Source organism: Apus apus, chromosome 6 (genome assembly GCF_020740795.1).
Source record: "Apus apus isolate bApuApu2 chromosome 6, bApuApu2.pri.cur, whole genome shotgun sequence".
Lineage (NCBI taxonomy): Eukaryota > Metazoa > Chordata > Aves > Apodiformes > Apodidae > Apus > Apus apus.
Genome location: NC_067287.1, coordinates 20,502,854 through 20,521,668, shown reverse-complemented (window position 1 = coordinate 20,521,668; position 18,815 = coordinate 20,502,854). Strand labels below are relative to the sequence as shown.

The 18,815-nt window shown below is 37.1% G+C and overlaps 1 protein-coding gene across 1 annotated transcript in view; it reads left to right on the top strand.

Moving 5' to 3' along the window:
- Positions 1-18,815, top strand: part of LRP2 (LDL receptor related protein 2) — a 113,437-nt gene that overhangs the window by 20,693 nt on the left and 73,929 nt on the right. Inside the window, exons 4-13 of the mRNA XM_051623712.1 lie at positions 903-1,019; positions 8,021-8,131; positions 8,251-8,364; positions 9,521-9,637; positions 10,461-10,604; positions 11,316-11,435; positions 13,336-13,464; positions 14,813-14,982; positions 17,270-17,493; positions 18,167-18,373. Of these exons, the coding sequence (XP_051479672.1) occupies positions 903-1,019; positions 8,021-8,131; positions 8,251-8,364; positions 9,521-9,637; positions 10,461-10,604; positions 11,316-11,435; positions 13,336-13,464; positions 14,813-14,982; positions 17,270-17,493; positions 18,167-18,373 (1,453 nt within the window). The remainder of the gene's footprint in view (positions 1-902; positions 1,020-8,020; positions 8,132-8,250; positions 8,365-9,520; positions 9,638-10,460; positions 10,605-11,315; positions 11,436-13,335; positions 13,465-14,812; positions 14,983-17,269; positions 17,494-18,166; positions 18,374-18,815) is intronic.

The window sequence follows — 18,815 nt, the reverse complement described above, 5'->3', positions numbered from 1 at the left end:
AAGTCACACATGCAGAATTAAAATTAATTGTTTTACTTAATTGTCTTGCTCTTCCTCATGACACTAGTATTGCCATAGCTGATGTTAATTTGGGAACACTGCTGACAGAAGAAGGAATAGAGAGAGTTACTGTAAGGCAGTAGAGCAGATGCCAATGTATAGACTGGGATGGTGTTGAGATATAGCATGAGTTTCAAAGAAACAACTGTGCAGCTGGCAGAAGGGAGGAAAAGTTAGCAGTAATTTCACTCTTCAGCTGTATTTTCACAGATTCAATTAATTTGCCTAAGAAGAACAAAGTTTAATTTAGCTGTAGTGGAATTGCACAGTTTTATGTGGTCCTTTTTAACTGACACAGCTGTCATGAGAAGAAACGTAATGAGACTTGATCCTCTGATAGTTATGAGCGTAAAATCTTCCTGACCGTTGAGTCCCTGAACTATATTAGAAAGCAGTTCCTTTCCTCCACCTCTGCTATGTTTACAATGTAGCGTTCTAGCTGACCAAGTAACTTACAGTTACTTACAGATTTTCACTCAGAGAAACAAACAAAATCAGACAAAACTTTAAAACTGTGAGAATTGGTAATTTAATCTTTCAGGCAGGGCAATTTTAGGAAACATTTTTACTATGGAGATCAGCTCCTTCAGTGGAGAAAAGCTGTGACCTTGCAGGCTACAGAAGGCCTCGTAGAGCTATGTTATCTGCCGTGTGCTTGTCTACTGTTCTTTAATCTCCTTGAGTATACAAAGGTACAGGGGGAGAAAGTCTTATGCTAATATTTGTGAGAAGGCTGAAGTAGTTAAAGAGGAAGAGGGAGAATATATTTTTTTTTTCATTAAAAAGTCTTCCTTGATGGAACAGACTGATGGAATACCTCCTTTTTTTTTTTTTTTTTTCAGCTGGAAGGACATGCTCAAGTCAGCAGTTGACATGTTCAAATGGACAGTGCATCCCGAGTGCGTACTGGTGCGATCGAGTGAAGGACTGCACTGATGGAACAGATGAGAGAGCCTGCCGTGAGTTTTAATTCTTAGCACTAGATCTGGTTTCATCTCATCTCTCTGTGGCATTTTAATAAATTTGTAAGATTAAAGGGCTTGGTGATGGACAGGATGACCACAATATGCTTCTTGTTATGAGAGTTTCGTTTCAGATTCTTTTGTGTATTAGAGCTGATGTTCTGATAAAGATCCATTATTGCAGCACTCAAATTCAAATTCAAACTGCTACCACAGGATCAGGGCTTCTTGTTTGTCATTGTCCAAAAGGTAATTAATATTGCATCGGGAAAAGGCAACCATGTTTAAATGGCTTAAAGCCTTGGGAGACTAAGAGCTAACTGCCGTATTTTCCAAGTTTTTTTGCATGCTTATTGTGGGATCAGTGGTATCTGTAACCTGTAGAAAAGCAGAATTGGACCCCAGATCACTTCTTTGAGGGACTTTCACCCTCTCAAAAGCATTTGTATTTGAAACTGTGGAGGTTAAGTTCCATTGGGTCATATTGTATTCAGTTAACCTGTTTATATTGTGCCAACAAAATGCATATGGACAAGTAGTTTTTTTCATTCTAGCTTCCCCAGAGTTGAGGCTTTTTGACTGTCTGGTGACAGCCTCCCTAGATCCTGGCCTAGTTTGAATATTGATGGAATGGACAGCTGGCCACAGAATAGAAGCCACAATTTTCAGAGACCTTTTTTGCCTAATACCTACACAACAGTGTGTAGCAACATGTCTGTTCACTATTAGTATTAAGGAAAAGCTTTATGCATGTCATGAGTGACATGGAACATATGAGCTGCTATTCCAGCAGTTAGAACTTAGTATGCCTTTGGGAAAAAGACAAAACTAAACTTTGTTCAGAACCAGACCTGGAGTGGGAGGTGGGTGAAGAGTTTAGGGTGCTAAGGAGCAGATAAAGAAAATGTTGTTAATGGCTGTGCTTAGAGGAAAAAAGAGCATCTGAACATGCTGTTTAAAGGAAAACCAGGGTATTACATGGGTAGCTAACTTCTAGTGCATTTTATCCCTGAATCACAGGTGGCTAAAATGTACAATCTGTAGAATAAAAAGTGATTTAGAATTATGTGGTACTCCGGATTAAAAAGTTGCTGAGACAGCCAGCTTGACCTACAGCCAATTCTGAAGTCACCAGCACTTAATGGCTGACAGCCAAGATCCAGAGTACCCCACATCATTGCTGGAAGAGTATCTTCTACAGCTTGGCATTTTTTCACTTAGAGTTTAGAGGAAGAAAAGAGGTGGGTAACGTAATGTAGCAAATCTATGACACATTAAAAAAAAACCTGAAGAAAATATATTTATTTAGAAACCCATTATCTCTGCTAATTAAAAAAGAGGAACTGCTCTGCACTTCTGAGGTGTCTGTGAATAGTCACTGAGCACAGTGCGAAACTGCCAGATGAAATGATGTGATCTTTACAATGCAGTAAGTCTGTCAGACTGGGAGTAGAGTCCTATAGACAATACTCACAATTCTTTCTTCTTACTGGAAGCCACCATGATGTTTGAAAATTGAAATGCACATTTTCATTTTTATTTAACATTCTCAACTAAGTAAATTAAAATGGCTGTTTGGATTGGGGACTCTAGATATCTGAGCAGTAGCACTCTGGTGCTGTGTGGGAAACCCAGTTGTTGCTGTATCAGCCAGTAGGCCCAATGACTTGCAAAGGCAGCACATTTAGCCCCAGGGACTGCCCGTGTCATTCAACAGCCTCTACTCTGGTTTATTAGAATATGTGTTGACAGTCCCTCTAAGACAGAGGAATGACTGTGTCTTGGAACATTTGAAAGTAGGAGTGTCGAACTTGTTTAAATAAATGTGATGGTGCTGAATACAAGAGAGTCAAGATGAATGGAAAGACAAGACCCTCCCAGAAAGGCTGGTTCATTGTATTGCCTTTTTGTCTTTGCAAGGCCTGGAACTTTAAGCCAAAACCATAAAATAAAATTAATAATTTGGTGATTTTATGATAAATTATACAGTTAGGATTAGTGTGTTAGATTTTACTGTTTTGAAACTGATTCTAGTGCTTGCTTTGGATATTAATTTTCCTTACTGCTTCATCCATTTCCATTTCCATTAGAAGGTTTCATAAATAAAAATGAAACATCTATGAACGGTGAAATAAAAAAGCTATTTAGAATGATTCTGCTATTTCACAAAGCATTAAAAAATTCAAAATTATTATGTTTATTTACTTATGCCTTGCAGTCACTGATCTGTCTAGAAGCAGATATAGATTGTAACGAAGGTAACATTTTGTTGCTGAATAAGTTATATTATTTAAGAAACTAGTCAAATGCAAAATGTCACCAATATGAAGTAACTCAGCAATTACACTTGTAAAAAAAACAGAACAAAGGAATTCAAAGCCCTAGTCCATTTTACTGCTAATGGGATTAACAGCAAGGGAAAACTACCCATGCAGAGGCTAAGATAAACATCAGAACAATGTTTCAGCCACAGGTCATGTCATTAGTGCATTGAAGCTGTTTAATTTCATAAAATGATGGATTTTAACTTTTCTTTAAATATATCAGGTTGTTTTCCCAGCTTTTTTAATAGTCAGCAGCTAGCAAATACTTTCATTTCAAATACTTGCAGAAACGTAGAATGAAGTGGGAGGCTAATTGGCTAGCAAATACTTTTTGAGAGTAAGCAGCTAATATTTAATTTTTCTGTCTTAGATCTTTGTTTCTTTCAGTTAAAGCTAGAACTCTCACTCCTGCCTCAGCTTGATAATTTAAAAATTAAAATCCCATCCATGTGTGCTTTGCTTTGCTGTGACTGACAGAATAACCTTCATGGATACAGCTGTGGCAGCTGAGGCTGTGAGGGAGAAATGGCAAGTAATTTTAAGACTTGTTTGAGGCTGATGGGCTGAAGTGCAGGCTCAGAAATTCCAAATTTTTTATTCTAATTTTGATGTTAAGTTGCTGCCACGGGTCAACTGCCTAACCTGATAATTCCTGCCTCTTGTTTGCTATGCTGAACCTCTGTCATGGTCAGGAAGTGGGCAGCCAGATCTGAGATGAATCTGTAGAGATCAGGGTGAAAGTGAACAAAGATCAAGAGCTGAAGAGATCATAAGGGATGTAATCGCAAGAAGGAAGGCAAGGGTCATGGTCAGAGGCAATTTTGTCCAACATCATGAACACGTAACAGCTACAGGAAGAGGCAGAAGTTCAGGCTGAAGGAAACATCTCCACCAGGGAGGGTTTGGAAAGGGAAGAAACAAAACTGGAACAAGGTAAGGAAGGCAGCCAAAAACAAGAGTGGCAGGGTCTAAATCAGGAATTAAGGCCAGGAATGAGAGTCTGGTCGGTCTGCCAGCTCACAAAGCATCTCTTCTGTGAACACTACCTGATACTATGTAGCTTGTAGGGCACTGGACTTGGGCTGAGTCCTCCTCCTGGTGCCTCTGATAGGTTGTGAGCTGTCTGGGCAATGATTTGACCACTGTGAGGTGGTGACTCAAGAAGTTTAAATTAATTTTATTTGGTAAAAATATTTTGAAATGTCAGTGCAATAAAAGAATGACACTTGAAGTTAGGAAATTGCCGTTTTTTTGGTCTTTCTCCTTGTGACATGGGTTAGGGTTATGGAAGGTTACACTCTGTGACTGCATTACAGAAATCAGTGTCTGCTGAATTAAATGCCAGTTTCAACTCTCTCATGTTACTGTTTTTGTATGGATCTATATCCAGCTTAGAGAACAAAACTGTTATACAGCAAAATAATTGTAGGTTTAGCAATTCCTGTGACAGCTTTCAAGCATCTTCCACATATGTACATTGAAACATGCCTTTTAAATGTGTTTGCAATTGTTGCCCCAAAAGAGTTTGAGTTACAAGGAGCAAGAAGCCTCATCTGTCACATATGCTGGTGTTTGCCAGTTGTTTGTATTTTGAAGCCAAAGTGCTGGCATACCACAGAGAGATAGATTGTGGAGAAGTATTTTGGCTGAGATAAAGAGATATCTGAGAGGAAGGGGAGAGAAAGAAGAGCTCCCTTTCTTTTTGAGCACTGGAAAGAATGTAGCTGGATTTCCCTGTTTTCGCAAAGCTCGTATTACCTTCTAGGAACTGTGATCATTAGGAAAAGATCTCTTCAGTTTTTTCTAATCAGCCAAAGGTTCTTGGGAGGAAAAGAGAAAGGAAACAATGTTCATATTGGAGGCTCTTCACAATTAAAAGCAAGGTGAAAGGAAACAGTGTTAAAGTTTTTCTATTCTTCCACTTCTCTCTTAATCCCACGTTCGGTCTTATACTATTTCCTTTCAGTGTTTCCCCATGTACAGCTGCATTCTCAGACCTTCTTAGATGCAAACTACCTACTTTGTCCTGTTAACTCAGAATCTTATCCTTCCCTTTTAGCTTTTTCCATCTGTCACTGACCTAGAAATAAAACGCTTCCTTTGTTTTTTTACATAGTTCTATGTCACTCACAGAGTGCTGATATTTTTTCCATGTGTCTCCTAAAACAGGGATAGTATGATCTCTGATCAGAATCAGTTCTTGCATAGCTATGGGTTTTTATACCCTAATGCATTTCTTTGGGATGAGATGTGAACAAGGAAATCTTAGTTAAAAAAAAAAAAAAAGTAAAATGTAAAGTAGTAAATGTTTATTGTGTAAGCTCCAAATGCAGCGACTAATGTAAGACCTTCCCACTTAGATTCAAAATGTCATTATACTAATTTTCCAGACTTCCTTTGCTGGAGAGCTTTTTATTATGCTAAATTGTGCAGGTCTTCCAGTTTAGAGGGTTCATCCCATTCCTACCCTCCCACGTCCAGATTCTTCTTTGTCTGTTCAGAACTTACCATTTGGTGATAGGGAGTAGAAGAACTCAGGTCACTCATTGCTAATGTTTTCTAAATTTTGCAGAGAAAGAAAGAGATTTTAAGTCCTTTTTATTTCACAGCTGCAAGGACAGGCACTCCTTAATTTTCAGGTATCCTAGTGTTACGAATTTCTATTTTGGCTTCCTTCAGTCTCTCACTACTGATAGAGTCCACCACAAACACAATGCCATAGATACATCTTGTGAGTGATTTGTACAACTGCCTTAGCTAAAAGTTGTTGTCAAGTGTAGCGCAGAAGTTGGCTCTCACAGAAGCCAGCATTCCTTGCTTGATTCTTGTATCTTTGCTGCTTCTCCCATAAAAGTGTGGATGGCTATCCCAGCCACTTTGGGACTGTCCTGATGACACAGATACTCCTGAATCCTCCAGTGTGTTTGCTACAGTCTTTGAAGAAACTCACAGCTTTGCCATTATTCATGAGGATTAGTTCTTAATACTCCAAATAATTAACACTATTTTATTAAAATAATATTATAAGGTACAAAGAGTACAATGTACAAGGCACAATAAAGTTCAAAATACCTTTCAAATCAGTGAGAAAGCTGTTATCAGAATTGTAATCTACGAAGCTTGGTCTTTAGACAGGGGATTTGGAATGGAGTTACTTGTACAGGATTTAAAAGTTAAATTAATCCCCTTTGGGTTTTGCAAAGAGTGTTCTTGCTTCTGCAATGTCAGTTAATATAAAGAATCTGTACACCAAGCAGATGTGAAAAGAAAATAAGGAAAAAAGTATTTGCTCATGTTCTAGTAAACCACTAGTCAGAATTTGTATTTTGAAGCCTTATTGCCCTGATTGGTACTTTTATGATTTGCATTTCTACACAAAATTATATAAATTATGTAATATAATAAAGATTTTTCTGGGATGAGGACTTCTCCAGGCTTGCTGTAGGATGGAAAACTTTGACAAAGTCACAGAATCACAGAATTGTCATGGTTGGAAAGGACCTCTGAGATAAGAGTCCAACCGTTGGTATTAAACTTGCCCCCCAAAAAACAACCAACCAACCACAGACATTCTACCAAAAAACACCCACAAAAACCCCCAATCTTGGCCACTAGAGCATGTCCTGAAGTGCCACATCTACATGTTTCTTGAATACCTCCAAGGGTGGTGACTCAACCACCTCCCTGGGCAGTTGGAAGTCTCCCTTCTAAGGGAGTTTAATAAGAGCTTGAGAAAAATCTTCTTAGGGACTAGATCCTTAGATTTCTTGGGCATTCTTGAAAAAACTAACAGTGCAAGGCAGTGGGTTCAGCTTCCTGTTGTTTGGCATTCAGTCCACCAGAAACAGGCTGGAATATTTCTGGAGGTATCTACCTAAAATAAGTAACTTTTGTTTACATGGCAATGAGCTAAACTCAGGTCATGTTCCCTTACTCAGCTCTGGCCTGTGCAATTGCTTCATTTGTTGGATAGTGGCACTGAACTCACTGACTGCTTGTATGCATAAATATTTTCAGAATTGGTTTTAAGTCATTTGGTATAATCCCTTATGTTGGCCAGAAGGACATCTACATAAGTAGAACTGCCAGAAACTGAAAATTGATTCATTCTGCAGAATCTTTCTTGTTTTGTGAGGGGGAAAACAAGTAATGAAAAAGAGGTCCTGAAGTTGTTAATGGACTTGGAAGTTTAGCATCCTTGTTTTAATTAGAATGAAACCATAAAAACCTGAAGTCTCTGAGTCTGAGAATTTATTTTATTCCAGGAGTACCTAGGAACTTCTTTTCTACCTAAGAACTTTTGTTAGGATCATTAAAGTGTAAAACTGAGGTACAAGTAAATACAATAAATGTTGACTGCTTGATCTCCTTTTGTATTGCAGTTTTTTATCTTTTTTTTAAACAGTTTGAGTTGCAAATCTTTTTGAGGTGGGGGAGGGCATCTAATTTTTTCAGTGTTGCTTGTGTAGTATTTTCTAGAGGATGTTCTTAAGTACCTGTTGGAGGAGACAGTATACTGGATGAATGGATTGTTTGTCAATAGTAGTACTGGAAGTTTTGTATTTCTTTTTTGTTTTCCTATAAATAAAGATATTATTTGGACACTGGATGTATATGACTCATTATACTGTGTAGTCTAACATTCATAGTAATACTGAAGCATTTCTATTTCAGACTACCCAAGATGCGAACAGCTGTCATGTGCAAATGGAGCATGTTTTAATGCAAGCCAGAGATGTGATAGCAAAGTTGATTGCAGAGATTCTTCTGATGAAGCTAATTGCAGTAAGTACTTAACAGAGTGGTCCCAAACAAATATGCTTTATAAACCCACTTTTAAAGTTAAAGATCGTGGTTGTCTGACAGATTTTCTGTATGTCTTTCTGTGCTAAAATCTCTTCCAGCACATGGATGTACCAGTACACAGTTTCAGTGTGCTAATGGAGAATGCATCCCTCGAGCCTTTGTCTGTGACCATGATGATGACTGTGGAGACAGGAGTGATGAAAACACTTGCAGTATGATGTTTCGGGTTTCTTTACCTGTGCTTTCTAACTGTTTTACTGAGAACTGGTTCAAGCAGATAGCAGGAAGCAGATTGCAGGCTATACTGCCCTCAAAAGCTAGCCACTCCGCTACAAGGAATTTTCTATGGAAAGAATGTACATCTCGGTGCTACTTCTATAGATTTTTTTTTTCTTTTCACATTATCTTTGCTGCTAAGTGCCTTCAGTGTGTGGTTAGTATTTACTTTGCTGGATTCAATGGCAGTTTGGTTCTTAACACATATAGCTTAATTTCTTAATTTTGATGTAATTTTCTTCATTTCATCATGACCCAAAGGTCTGCACTCTGAAATCTCAGTTAAATACAGCATACTTTTGGTTTTGGTCCAAATTTGTTTGTATTTCACATTTTTATTTTCCAATAGATGGGATGGATCATCTAGGATGGTTCTCAGTGACTATAATATACAACTTTACAGATAGATAACAGCACAGATACTTGTCCTTTAGATGTCTTTAATTGACTATTCCATTTCTGGAAATTTCTTGCTCATTCTTTTCTTTACAATCAGGGTATCCCAAAGGGATTGCATCTCCAGCCGGAATCATGGCTGTAGACTTATCAATTGTGTGAGCTTTGTATTTAAAAAGGTCTTCCACTGATGATAGGATCTAATGTATTTTTCTATGCTGTGTTACAGGAAGGCCACATGTTGCTCTGTCCTGCCCAGAACCTCACACTAGTATGATTCCACACAGCCCCCGGTTTTGTCTTTTATGTCTTTGGCAATGCCTGTCCTTTGGCATTTTTTTAAAACTCTGTTTCTCTGAATACAAGGCATACAAATATTTACCTCCTAGTGTCTTGAGTATCATCTCCTTGTCACATTCACCTTCAGGTACCTAGTTAATAAGGTGCTCTGCATCTAGTTGCATAATTATTTGAGAAATTCAGCTTCTCCTTCATTTCTGTAAGAACCAGAGTATTCTGAAATAAAGTTCATACATAAAACCAGAGCAAACTAGCAGTGTTTACAATATATACAAGATATGGAACTGGCTTAGTCTTCCAGGAGAGATAATAACTGGCTAATAATTCACAAGAAAATATGACTATTTCTAGCCTTTTAGTGACTTCTTTTAACTTTTCTCATGTTTCTTTCCTTAGCTTATGCAACTTGCAGAGGCAACTTCTTCACATGCCCAAGTGGCCGTTGCATTCATCAGAGCTGGATATGTGATGGAGATGATGATTGTGAAGATAATGAAGATGAAATAGGATGTGGTATATACTAAAGCTAACTTCTAATTATGATTTTTTCAGAGAAAGACCTCTGGTCTAAACTACTTCTTTGAAATTTTGACCAATCAAGATGTTCTGAATCCATTTTAATTCTGTGAAAACTGTGGAATTCCATTTTCACCTGTTTCTTTTTTTTATTATTTATGCAATATTTTTTATTGTTATGTATGTGAGAGCTATTTCTCTGATACTCGTTATGATGCAAACTCAGTTAAGCATATATCAATGTAATTTTTTTCTTTTACTTGTTCCCTTAATTTTTTTTTTTCCTCTGGAGATCTTTCAGGTTATCTGTTAAGAGACATGATGCTCCTAATACCCAAAATCAATTGATTAAAAGCAAAAATAACTAAATAACTCACTTCCTACCAAGATTTTATATGTGAGAAACAGAAGTTTTAGTGAATGAAAGCGTGGGCTTTTTTCTCTTTCATTGGCCTTTTCCACAATGAGCATTTTTCTCTTTATCCAGGTAGCCTTTGCATGTTTTGAAACCCCAAAACTATAGTTCCATTTCTGATGCACCAGTTAGTCCAAAACTAAATGGCTTTGCTGTTTCTAAAAACACAGAAATCTAAAAGGATTCATGTGTCCTTACAATAATTGCATTGTACTTGGAAGGTAAAAGAAAGCATGACAAGGATTTACAGATGATGTTTCTTTCACAGTCTTTCACAACTGTAAAGTTGTACAAGAACTAGAAACTGAATAATGAAGGATAGAGGTGCTTCAGGAAGCTGTTAGGGAAGAAAATATAAGTATTACGTGAAACATACTCCTCAGTTATTGTTTTTCTTTTCTATAGAAAGTGGTCACCATGAATGCTACCCGGGAGAGTGGGCCTGCCCTGGGTCAGGGCATTGCATTCCAATTGGGAAGGTGTGTGATGGGGCTGCAGACTGTCCTGCTGGAGAAGATGAAACTAACAGCACTGCAGGCAGACATTGCAGTATGTATTAGAACTAAAAGCATACACAGAATAGTAGAAACTTCAGCACATCATCTTACATTCACCTTTTGTCTTCTAAACGACATTGAAATATTGGAAGCTCACTATTTTTGTTGGCACTGTTTTGGCTGGATGGTCTGAAAGAGGTATATATTTTGTGAACAGACCATTCCTTTTATTAATCTGTACATGAAATTTTAGAAATGGGGATTTTAACTTGCTCTCCATATCCTAAAAGATGTGCTATGTTTCTTTTTTGCTTAAATATCTGTGCTTTTCCTGTTTTATAAATAAGAAGGAATGTTGTGTACTGATCAGAATTAGTGTATCCTAAGCCTCGGCTTAAGTCACTTAGATTAGAGTTTTCAAAAATATCTTTTCGCTTAGGATGTCTGGTTCTCCAGTTAGTGGCATACTGGGTTTTCTGGGTTGGAGGCAATGGGTATGCATAGTTCCTGATATTTTCACTCTTATAAACATTGATTTTCTCTGAGAATCGGGACCAGGATATTTTACATTTTTATATATGTAAGCAGATGTGATTTTGTGGAACTGTAGACACCATTTCTTGTGCAGATTTGCTTCAGCAAGCTGTTCCTGAAATTGTAGGGTCATTGTAGAGATGACTACAGCTTTTTAACTGTTAGTAAGGCAAAAAGGTGTTCTACCAGTGATATGTGTAATAGTGTTTCTGAAATATTTCCTTTTTAGATGTATCACGATGCGCTGCTCTGAGTTGCCAGTATCGCTGTCATTCTTCTCCATCAGGAGGGATGTGTTACTGCCCTGCAGGATACACAATAAGTACCAATGACAGTCGTACTTGTATTGGTAAGTGAAGTACAGTGATTGCAGATATCTAGTATTTTCTCAAAGCTCATTAGGAAAGCTTGGATTCCAGGAATGTAAGTTCCAATAGGTGGATGTACTGGAAAATGGAAAATCTCAGGAGCTGACAAAAGAATCAAAATCTAAGCAGTGCAATGGCAGCATGGTAGCAAATAGGCTAACAAACCAGAGATACATCGTAAAGATCCTTTTCAATAAGACTGTTAAAGACATAGTGAGAGCAGGATTATTTAAAAAAATATTTACTCTTGGATGGTTTTTTAGTTATAAAAATTATTTGCAGATCGTTTAGTGGTTAGATTGGAGGAGTTTGGTTTTGCTCTAGGGATGTGTGGGGTTGTATGCCTGGAAAAACAGTGATATTGAAGTGTTTGGTACTTTTTGAAAGTGTCTGTGTATGAAGACAATAGAACATTGTACTTTAAAATTTAAAGGCTGCTTTGTATTTGTACTGTGGAATGGCTGTATCTCCTATAATATTTAAGTATATGAATTATTTACATGAAAAAGAGGAATATTTGTAAAAATGTAAAGGTAAGTGAGGTATTTTGGTGTTGCATTTCTATTCTGTACTTGCTATAACTTGGTAGCACAAACCCTTGGTAGTATAAATTACTTATCTTGGTAACTAGAAATAGAATAATGAAATTTAGCACTGCCTAATAAAATAAACTGGGTAAATATCTGATACAGATTTTCAACCCAAGCTATGGTGTTTGTACTATTAAAAGTATTCCAGGTGTATTTTTGAGAATACTGGTTGGCCTAGGGCTGAATAACCTGCAGTGACAGTGTGCTTGCTCTTCACAGAGAGGAGGAGTCAATGCACTGACTCCAGGCACAAAATTAATTTTGTTCTTTCACTCTTATATAGGAAATACATGAAGGTCACATTCACAAGCCTAGTGCAGTCTCAGTGAGTCTTCTGTTGTTGTTTGACTGCCCTATAAACCTAGCTACGTGGTTAGATTCTGGCTTGTAAATTTGAGTCAATGTATTTTGGCTTGCTGAGCCCTGGGTATGTATTTGTAGTGGGAGCAAGACTTGCTACAGGGGTTTGGCTCACAGCCACTAGTGGATAATTCCAGGCCTTAGTTTAAATCAGTGTTGTTCGTTTAAGGCCAGAAGAGTGAAACTATAGTATTAGTGAAGTGTATTACTTAATGTTATTTTAAATTTGTCTTCTCTTCATTGGCTTCTAACTCACTATACACCGAAGGTTTTTAACACATATGGAAGCTGGAAAACCACTGAGAGCAACATGTTTTCAGTAACAAAAGGTGCTGTCTAGGAAATGCTTCATTTTCACTTGTGTGTTAAAAAATCTTTAAAACCAGAAATTCCAGAAGGAAGAATATTTGAGATCTCGTTTTCTCCTTTTTTTTGGCTTAATTATAGAATTACCATTTTCCCATAAGGTAATGTACTGGAAATTGCTTGTAGAACAGATCTGTGATAAATTGCTGGGTCATCTTAGCTGCAAACTTTACCTATTTGGTATTTTTGCAGTTTTGCAAAATTAACTTCTTTGTACTTTTTACCGGCTGGCTCTGGTGCACAGCAAGTTTTTAATTGGAAATTGGACACCTGTTAGCATGGTACTGAGTCTGAGCTAATAAACACTGCCTTTTAATAGGACTTACAACTTGAGCACTGCACTAACATAAAGGTAGAACTCTCTGTCAAAGTGGGCTTAAATCCAGCCGACTCTGCATGTGTGTGGACACATTTGTGGAAAAAAAATACAAACCCTCTTTTCCCATGGCACAGATTTGCAAACAGATACAAAGCAAGCAAGGGGGGCAAACTTGCAGCTTCCCAAATATAATGACATCCCTTTTATACAAAACATTGTTCATAATATGTCTTTTTCACTTGACAGATTTTGATGACTGTAAAATGTGGGGTGTCTGTGACCAGCTGTGTGAAGATCGTGTGGGACATCACCAGTGCCACTGTGTGGAAGGTTATTTCCTAGAGCATCATCGGCATTGTCGGGCCAACACTTCAGGTCAGTGTACAGGAGTGCAGGGCTCTTGCTGTTGTGGGACTAATAGATAGAGCTAGATAAAATGGGGCTGTTTGCATGGCTGTGCCAGACAAGCATATCTGATTCTAACTTAACTGTGGCCTTAAGGGCTTGAGGTTCAGGACAGCATTCAGAACATCAACACATATAAAGAGACTGCATCTGTTGGCAGCTGCTCCTGGTTGTTCACCTCCTACTCTGTTCTGAAAGGAGGCCCTGAGAAGCCCTTCTTTGTGGAGATGTAATAATCTATTACATAAATGTAATAATTACAAATGTAATCTATTACATTTGTGTGAGGTAGCTGTTCCTGCCTGCAGGAACTGAGTGGAGTGGGAGTCCCTGCTTGGTATAGCTGATTAGCAGTCTTGCTTCTTAGAAAAATGTGAACTGCCCAGCTCTGTCCCCTTCCTTCTTTCTTCAGCCATGTTTGCAGAGGAGTTATCAATCTCACAATTTTCTAAGTATGTCCTAAAAATTTATTTTGAACTAATGAAATATGCTTGACTGTATTAAGATATGAATCTCAGCACTGGGAAAGATCGTTCTGTTTCTGGAAAAATTCTGAATCATTTACAAGAAGTTTTCCATTCAAATTAGTGTGACTTGTGGGCCAGCGTGACTTTTGAGTTGCCCGTAAAGTGTTGAGTATTGAATTTCTATCTTATTAATGGGGGGAATGTCATGCTGCTTTAAATTGGTTTCCCTGGATACATTTTTGCTTTAACTGTGGAGGGTTCTATGTGTAGGGTAATAGGATTTGGACTTAGCTGTATTGTTTTCAGCCTTACGCCAAGCCTTTCAACAGGCATCTGCTTTGAAAGTGAGATTTCTGTCAAAGGCTTGCCAGAGTTTCTCTTCTATTGAAAGATACTGCAAAGATGTTTTGATGAGATGAGAGAATGAAGAAGGTGGATAGGATAGAGCAGTACATAAAAAGATAAGAAACATGGCCTGCCTACTAGAATCAAGAAATATCTGTATCTCAGAAAAACCTTAACCTTAAGAAAGCTAATGCTTTTATTAAGTAAATTAAAGTTAGGAAATATGAGTAGAAATAGTCTTTTAGAGTTTAGATGCACAGGGGTTTTGTAAAAGTTTTACCGGGTAGGACTCTGTATATTCCTGCCTGTTTTGCTCCAAGTCTAGAAACTAAAGGCAAATCAAAGCAAGTTAGTACTCTCCTAGAAACATTTATACAGATTGTAGTCTGAGCACCTATTTAAACCTTTATGTCTAATGTGTATGAATCAGTATGTATATATTTCAACACTCTGTTGCAAGGTGTCTTGCTGCAGAGTAGTCATGTATTTGTCACCCCTGCTTTCAGGTGGTGTTGCTTCAATTATTTTTTCCAATGGCCGTGATTTACTGATTGGAGATCTTCATGGAAGAAGTGTTCGTACTTTGGTGCAGTCGCAGAATCGTGGGGTTGCAGTTGGAGTGGACTTTCACTTTTACCTGCACAGAATTTTTTGGACTGATACAGTGCAAGATAAGGTGGGTAGAAACTTCAGGAAGAGTATATTTTTGTATATATGGAAGCAGAGAACTGAAACAGGCAGAACATGTTGATAGGCCTTCATTTATTGTGAGCAGAATCTGGCTGTATTTTTGTTTTCTATCAAAAAAGCTCCTTGAAATATTTTGCGTTAATGACTGCAGTTTTCAAGCTATACTGTTACATGTGACATATTAAACAAAGAATCCTATTATATGGGAATGTCTTGAGCAACTTTTAATTTTACTCAAGATGGAGTCCAAAAAACTAATTAAGAGAAATAGTAGACATTCTTTCAAAAGCGAACAAATTTTTCTTGGTAATTTTTTGAAACATGATAACTTAAAATGTAAAAGCTGTATCCCTTCCAAGATGATAAACATCAGATTTCTTCATGTACTTCAAATGGCACTGTAATTGAGCTTGGATAACAAATATTGACAGTATTTTGTGTAATGAGCCAATATTTTGTTACTTTTTTTGAAGAGGAAATATTTTAGCTTCAAGGTACAGTAAAACAAAGTGATTTTAAAAACCAGTTTGGAGATGCTTGTGAAAGTTGGACTTCACTCTACTTTTCCTCTGTGCATAACTTACCGAAACAAAAAAACCCCCTCTTAGGTCAAATGCTGAAACTCCACAATCTTCATCCCCATGTTGATTGTCATGCAGGGTGAGGGAGAATCCGTGGCCTGCCTCATGCTGTGACACCATGTTATGCATCAATTTGGTGTCTCTCTTGTTATTCTGAACCTACACATAAGCTGTAAACTGTAGTTTCCACTACAGTACCATGTTGGTTCTGTTAGAAAGCACACTGCTTGGCTGTCAAGTAGGACGGGATTTGTATGCATAATTTTTGACATTTGGCGTTTTTATTTTCACTGTAGCAGGTTCCCATTACTGCAGTTGCATTGACAGTGGCTGAATTAAGTCAGGATCAAATCTGAACTTTCATGAGACAGGTGATCTGTGCTGTCTCTGTGAAAGCTATAAACAAAAGATAATACAGATTTTTCACTGCACACCCTGAATGGCCAAGACTGCCTTTTTTTTATGCCCCAATATAGTTAAATCCTAATTGATTTATTAGGAGTAAGTAATCTAATTAAGTACTAGCTACTAGAACACCCAGATGAAAACAATGACATTAAGAATGTTCTTATATAATGCATATTTGTACCTGCAAATAAGGGATTTGTTTTGGTTGTCTTTTTTTTTTTTTAAGATGTAAACTAAAGCAGAATATTGTGTGCTGTGTTCTGTGTCATCTTTATCTCATTTAGTGTACTGCCTGATAACCTAGTACCCATAGGCTCTTCTGTCAAGGTTTCCAAAGAGCAGAATACACAGTTAAATGGTTTGCTTCATTGTTGTTACCCAGACCTGAATAATATTTAAAATGATAGAAGTATATAAGCTTTAATTTTTCTTGCATGTTTTTTCTTGTGGTAGTCTATAATTTAATTTAAATACATTTCAAACCTCAAGATGTCCTTCCAAAAATAATGACTCCTAGCTTTTCATATTATTACTTAATGTAATAACATGGTTACTGTATATATCAAATTATTGTATTTATACTGTTTTCTTAATGTAGCTCTGAGTTTGCTTGCAAGATAACAACACTATTTCTTCTTGAGCATGGTGCTGTCAGAATTATCCTTAAATAAAGGAGATGAGTAGCAATGCTGAGCCTTCTGTCAGGACAGAGCTTTCCCTTTCTTTCTTCACTTTGCAATTTCTCCATAGCGGTTGATGCAGTAAGAGCTCCCCCTCTTATTTCTGTTCACTGGTGAGACTTTTGCTAAAGGATGTTCATTTATTTTCAATGACTGAAAATACTGGCTTCTGCTAGATTCTGGAAAGCGAGATGCGCTTTCCTCATCTATTGTGGGTTGGTTTGTTTGTTTGTTGTTTGGTTGTTTTTTTTTTTTTCCCTTTGGTTTTTTGTTTTTTTTTTTTTTGTTTTGTTTTGTTTTGTTGTTGTTGTTTTTTATATATATCCAGCAATTTGTCATATTTGCTAAAACACAAGCCCATTTTAGTCTGTTACCTTGTCCATTTTGCAGAAATGCTGGTTGAAGACAAGCTTACTGTAGTGTTTGCGTTATTCCCAAATTTTTGCAAAAACCTTTAGCTAAGGAATAGCTTAGTGGGTAACTTGGTTGTATCGAGTGACTAGTTGTGGATCTGTACTCCTTGTGATGATAAAGGACAAGTGCCATATGTCTTGTGATTAGCAAAACATCATGTGGGCACTGACAATATTTGTATTGTTTTCAGGTTTTTTCTATTAATATTGATGGCTCTGACTTCCAAGAAGTTTTAAATGTTTCAGTTGACACACCTGAAAATCTAGCAGTGGATTGGGTTAACAATAAACTATATGTGGTTGAGACCAGTGTGAACAGAATAGATATGGTTAACTTGGATGGAACAAACCGCGTAACTCTTATTGCTGAAAATCTTGGAAATCCTAGAGGAATAGCCCTTGATCCAACTGTTGGGTAAGTGATACATATATCCGGTAATTGTAAAAGATGTCAGAAGTTCCTTTATTCACATGCAAAAGGAGGAAAACTAAGAAATAGCTAGGGTGGTCATGTTAGAATCAGGTATAAAATGTTTCAGACATATATATTCTATCCTAATCCGTTCTACACCTTAAATTATTATGGGAGGGCTATGCTCTGCTTTTACTCCAAATGTGCAGAAGCTGTTGTATGGATAGAGTTGTATGTGCATGAGCAGCTCTGAAAACAGGTGTGGAATTGCCCTGCAAAAGTGTAAAAATTATCCTGAAAGATTTCTGTTGTGATACCATCCAGAGACCTCTTACTATCTGAAGAGAAGTGATGGAGTGAAGGCAGGGAAGCTAGTGTCTCCCAGCCCAGCTGACTTAAAAAATTTCTGAGGTCTTTTGACTAAGAGTATGTTTCCTTCTAGATTAATTTTATAAAAGAAAATGCAGATTACTTCTTAGGCAGGAGGTATGAAGTGTTTTTCATAGTATGCCAGCTGAAAATAAAGCTCTGTCATGTAAGGTGCTGGCTTTAAATATCTCAAGGAAACATGGGAATTTTTTTTGTTGTTTGTTGTTTTCTTTTCTTTTTCTTTCTTTCTCTCCTTTTTTTTTTTCTCTCTCTCTTTTTTTTTTTTCTTTTTTTTTTCCCTTTATAGTTATTTGTTTTTCTCAGACTGGGATAGTCTGTCTGGTGATCCTAAAGTGGAAAGGGCCTTCATGGATGGCACAAACCGTCAGGATTTGATAAAAACAAAATTAGGCTGGCCTGCTGGAATAACTCTGGATATTGTATCAAAGAGACTTTACTGGGTTGACAGCCGGTTTGATTACATTGAGACTGTAACTTATGATGGGCTTCAAAGGTAGGACAAATATTCCTTGAAGATTACAGATATGCTGATTATTTTGTATTCAGTTCAAAGGAAGATTCGTCTAACAAAATGAGATGCACAAAGGATAAAAATTACAGCATAATGAATGGCATCATGCTACTTCTTGACAATGCTTAAATCCTTCACCTTCATCTTTCTTTGTCCTTTTTTCTATCTTGAATACCTACTGCACTTACTTTATAATGTTCTTTTTTATAGCCCACTACTTCAGTACCTGTTTTTATAGCGTTTGCTTTTTATTATTTTTTAATTATATACATTGTCTTCCATTATAATTTCTATGCATCTTTTTCATTAATGAATTTATTTGAAATATTCCATTCCAAAGCACCACTTCATGTAATGGGAATTAGGTGCTCTTCTCACATTTTATAAATCTGTGCTGTCAGAAAATAAATCAACACTCACCCTA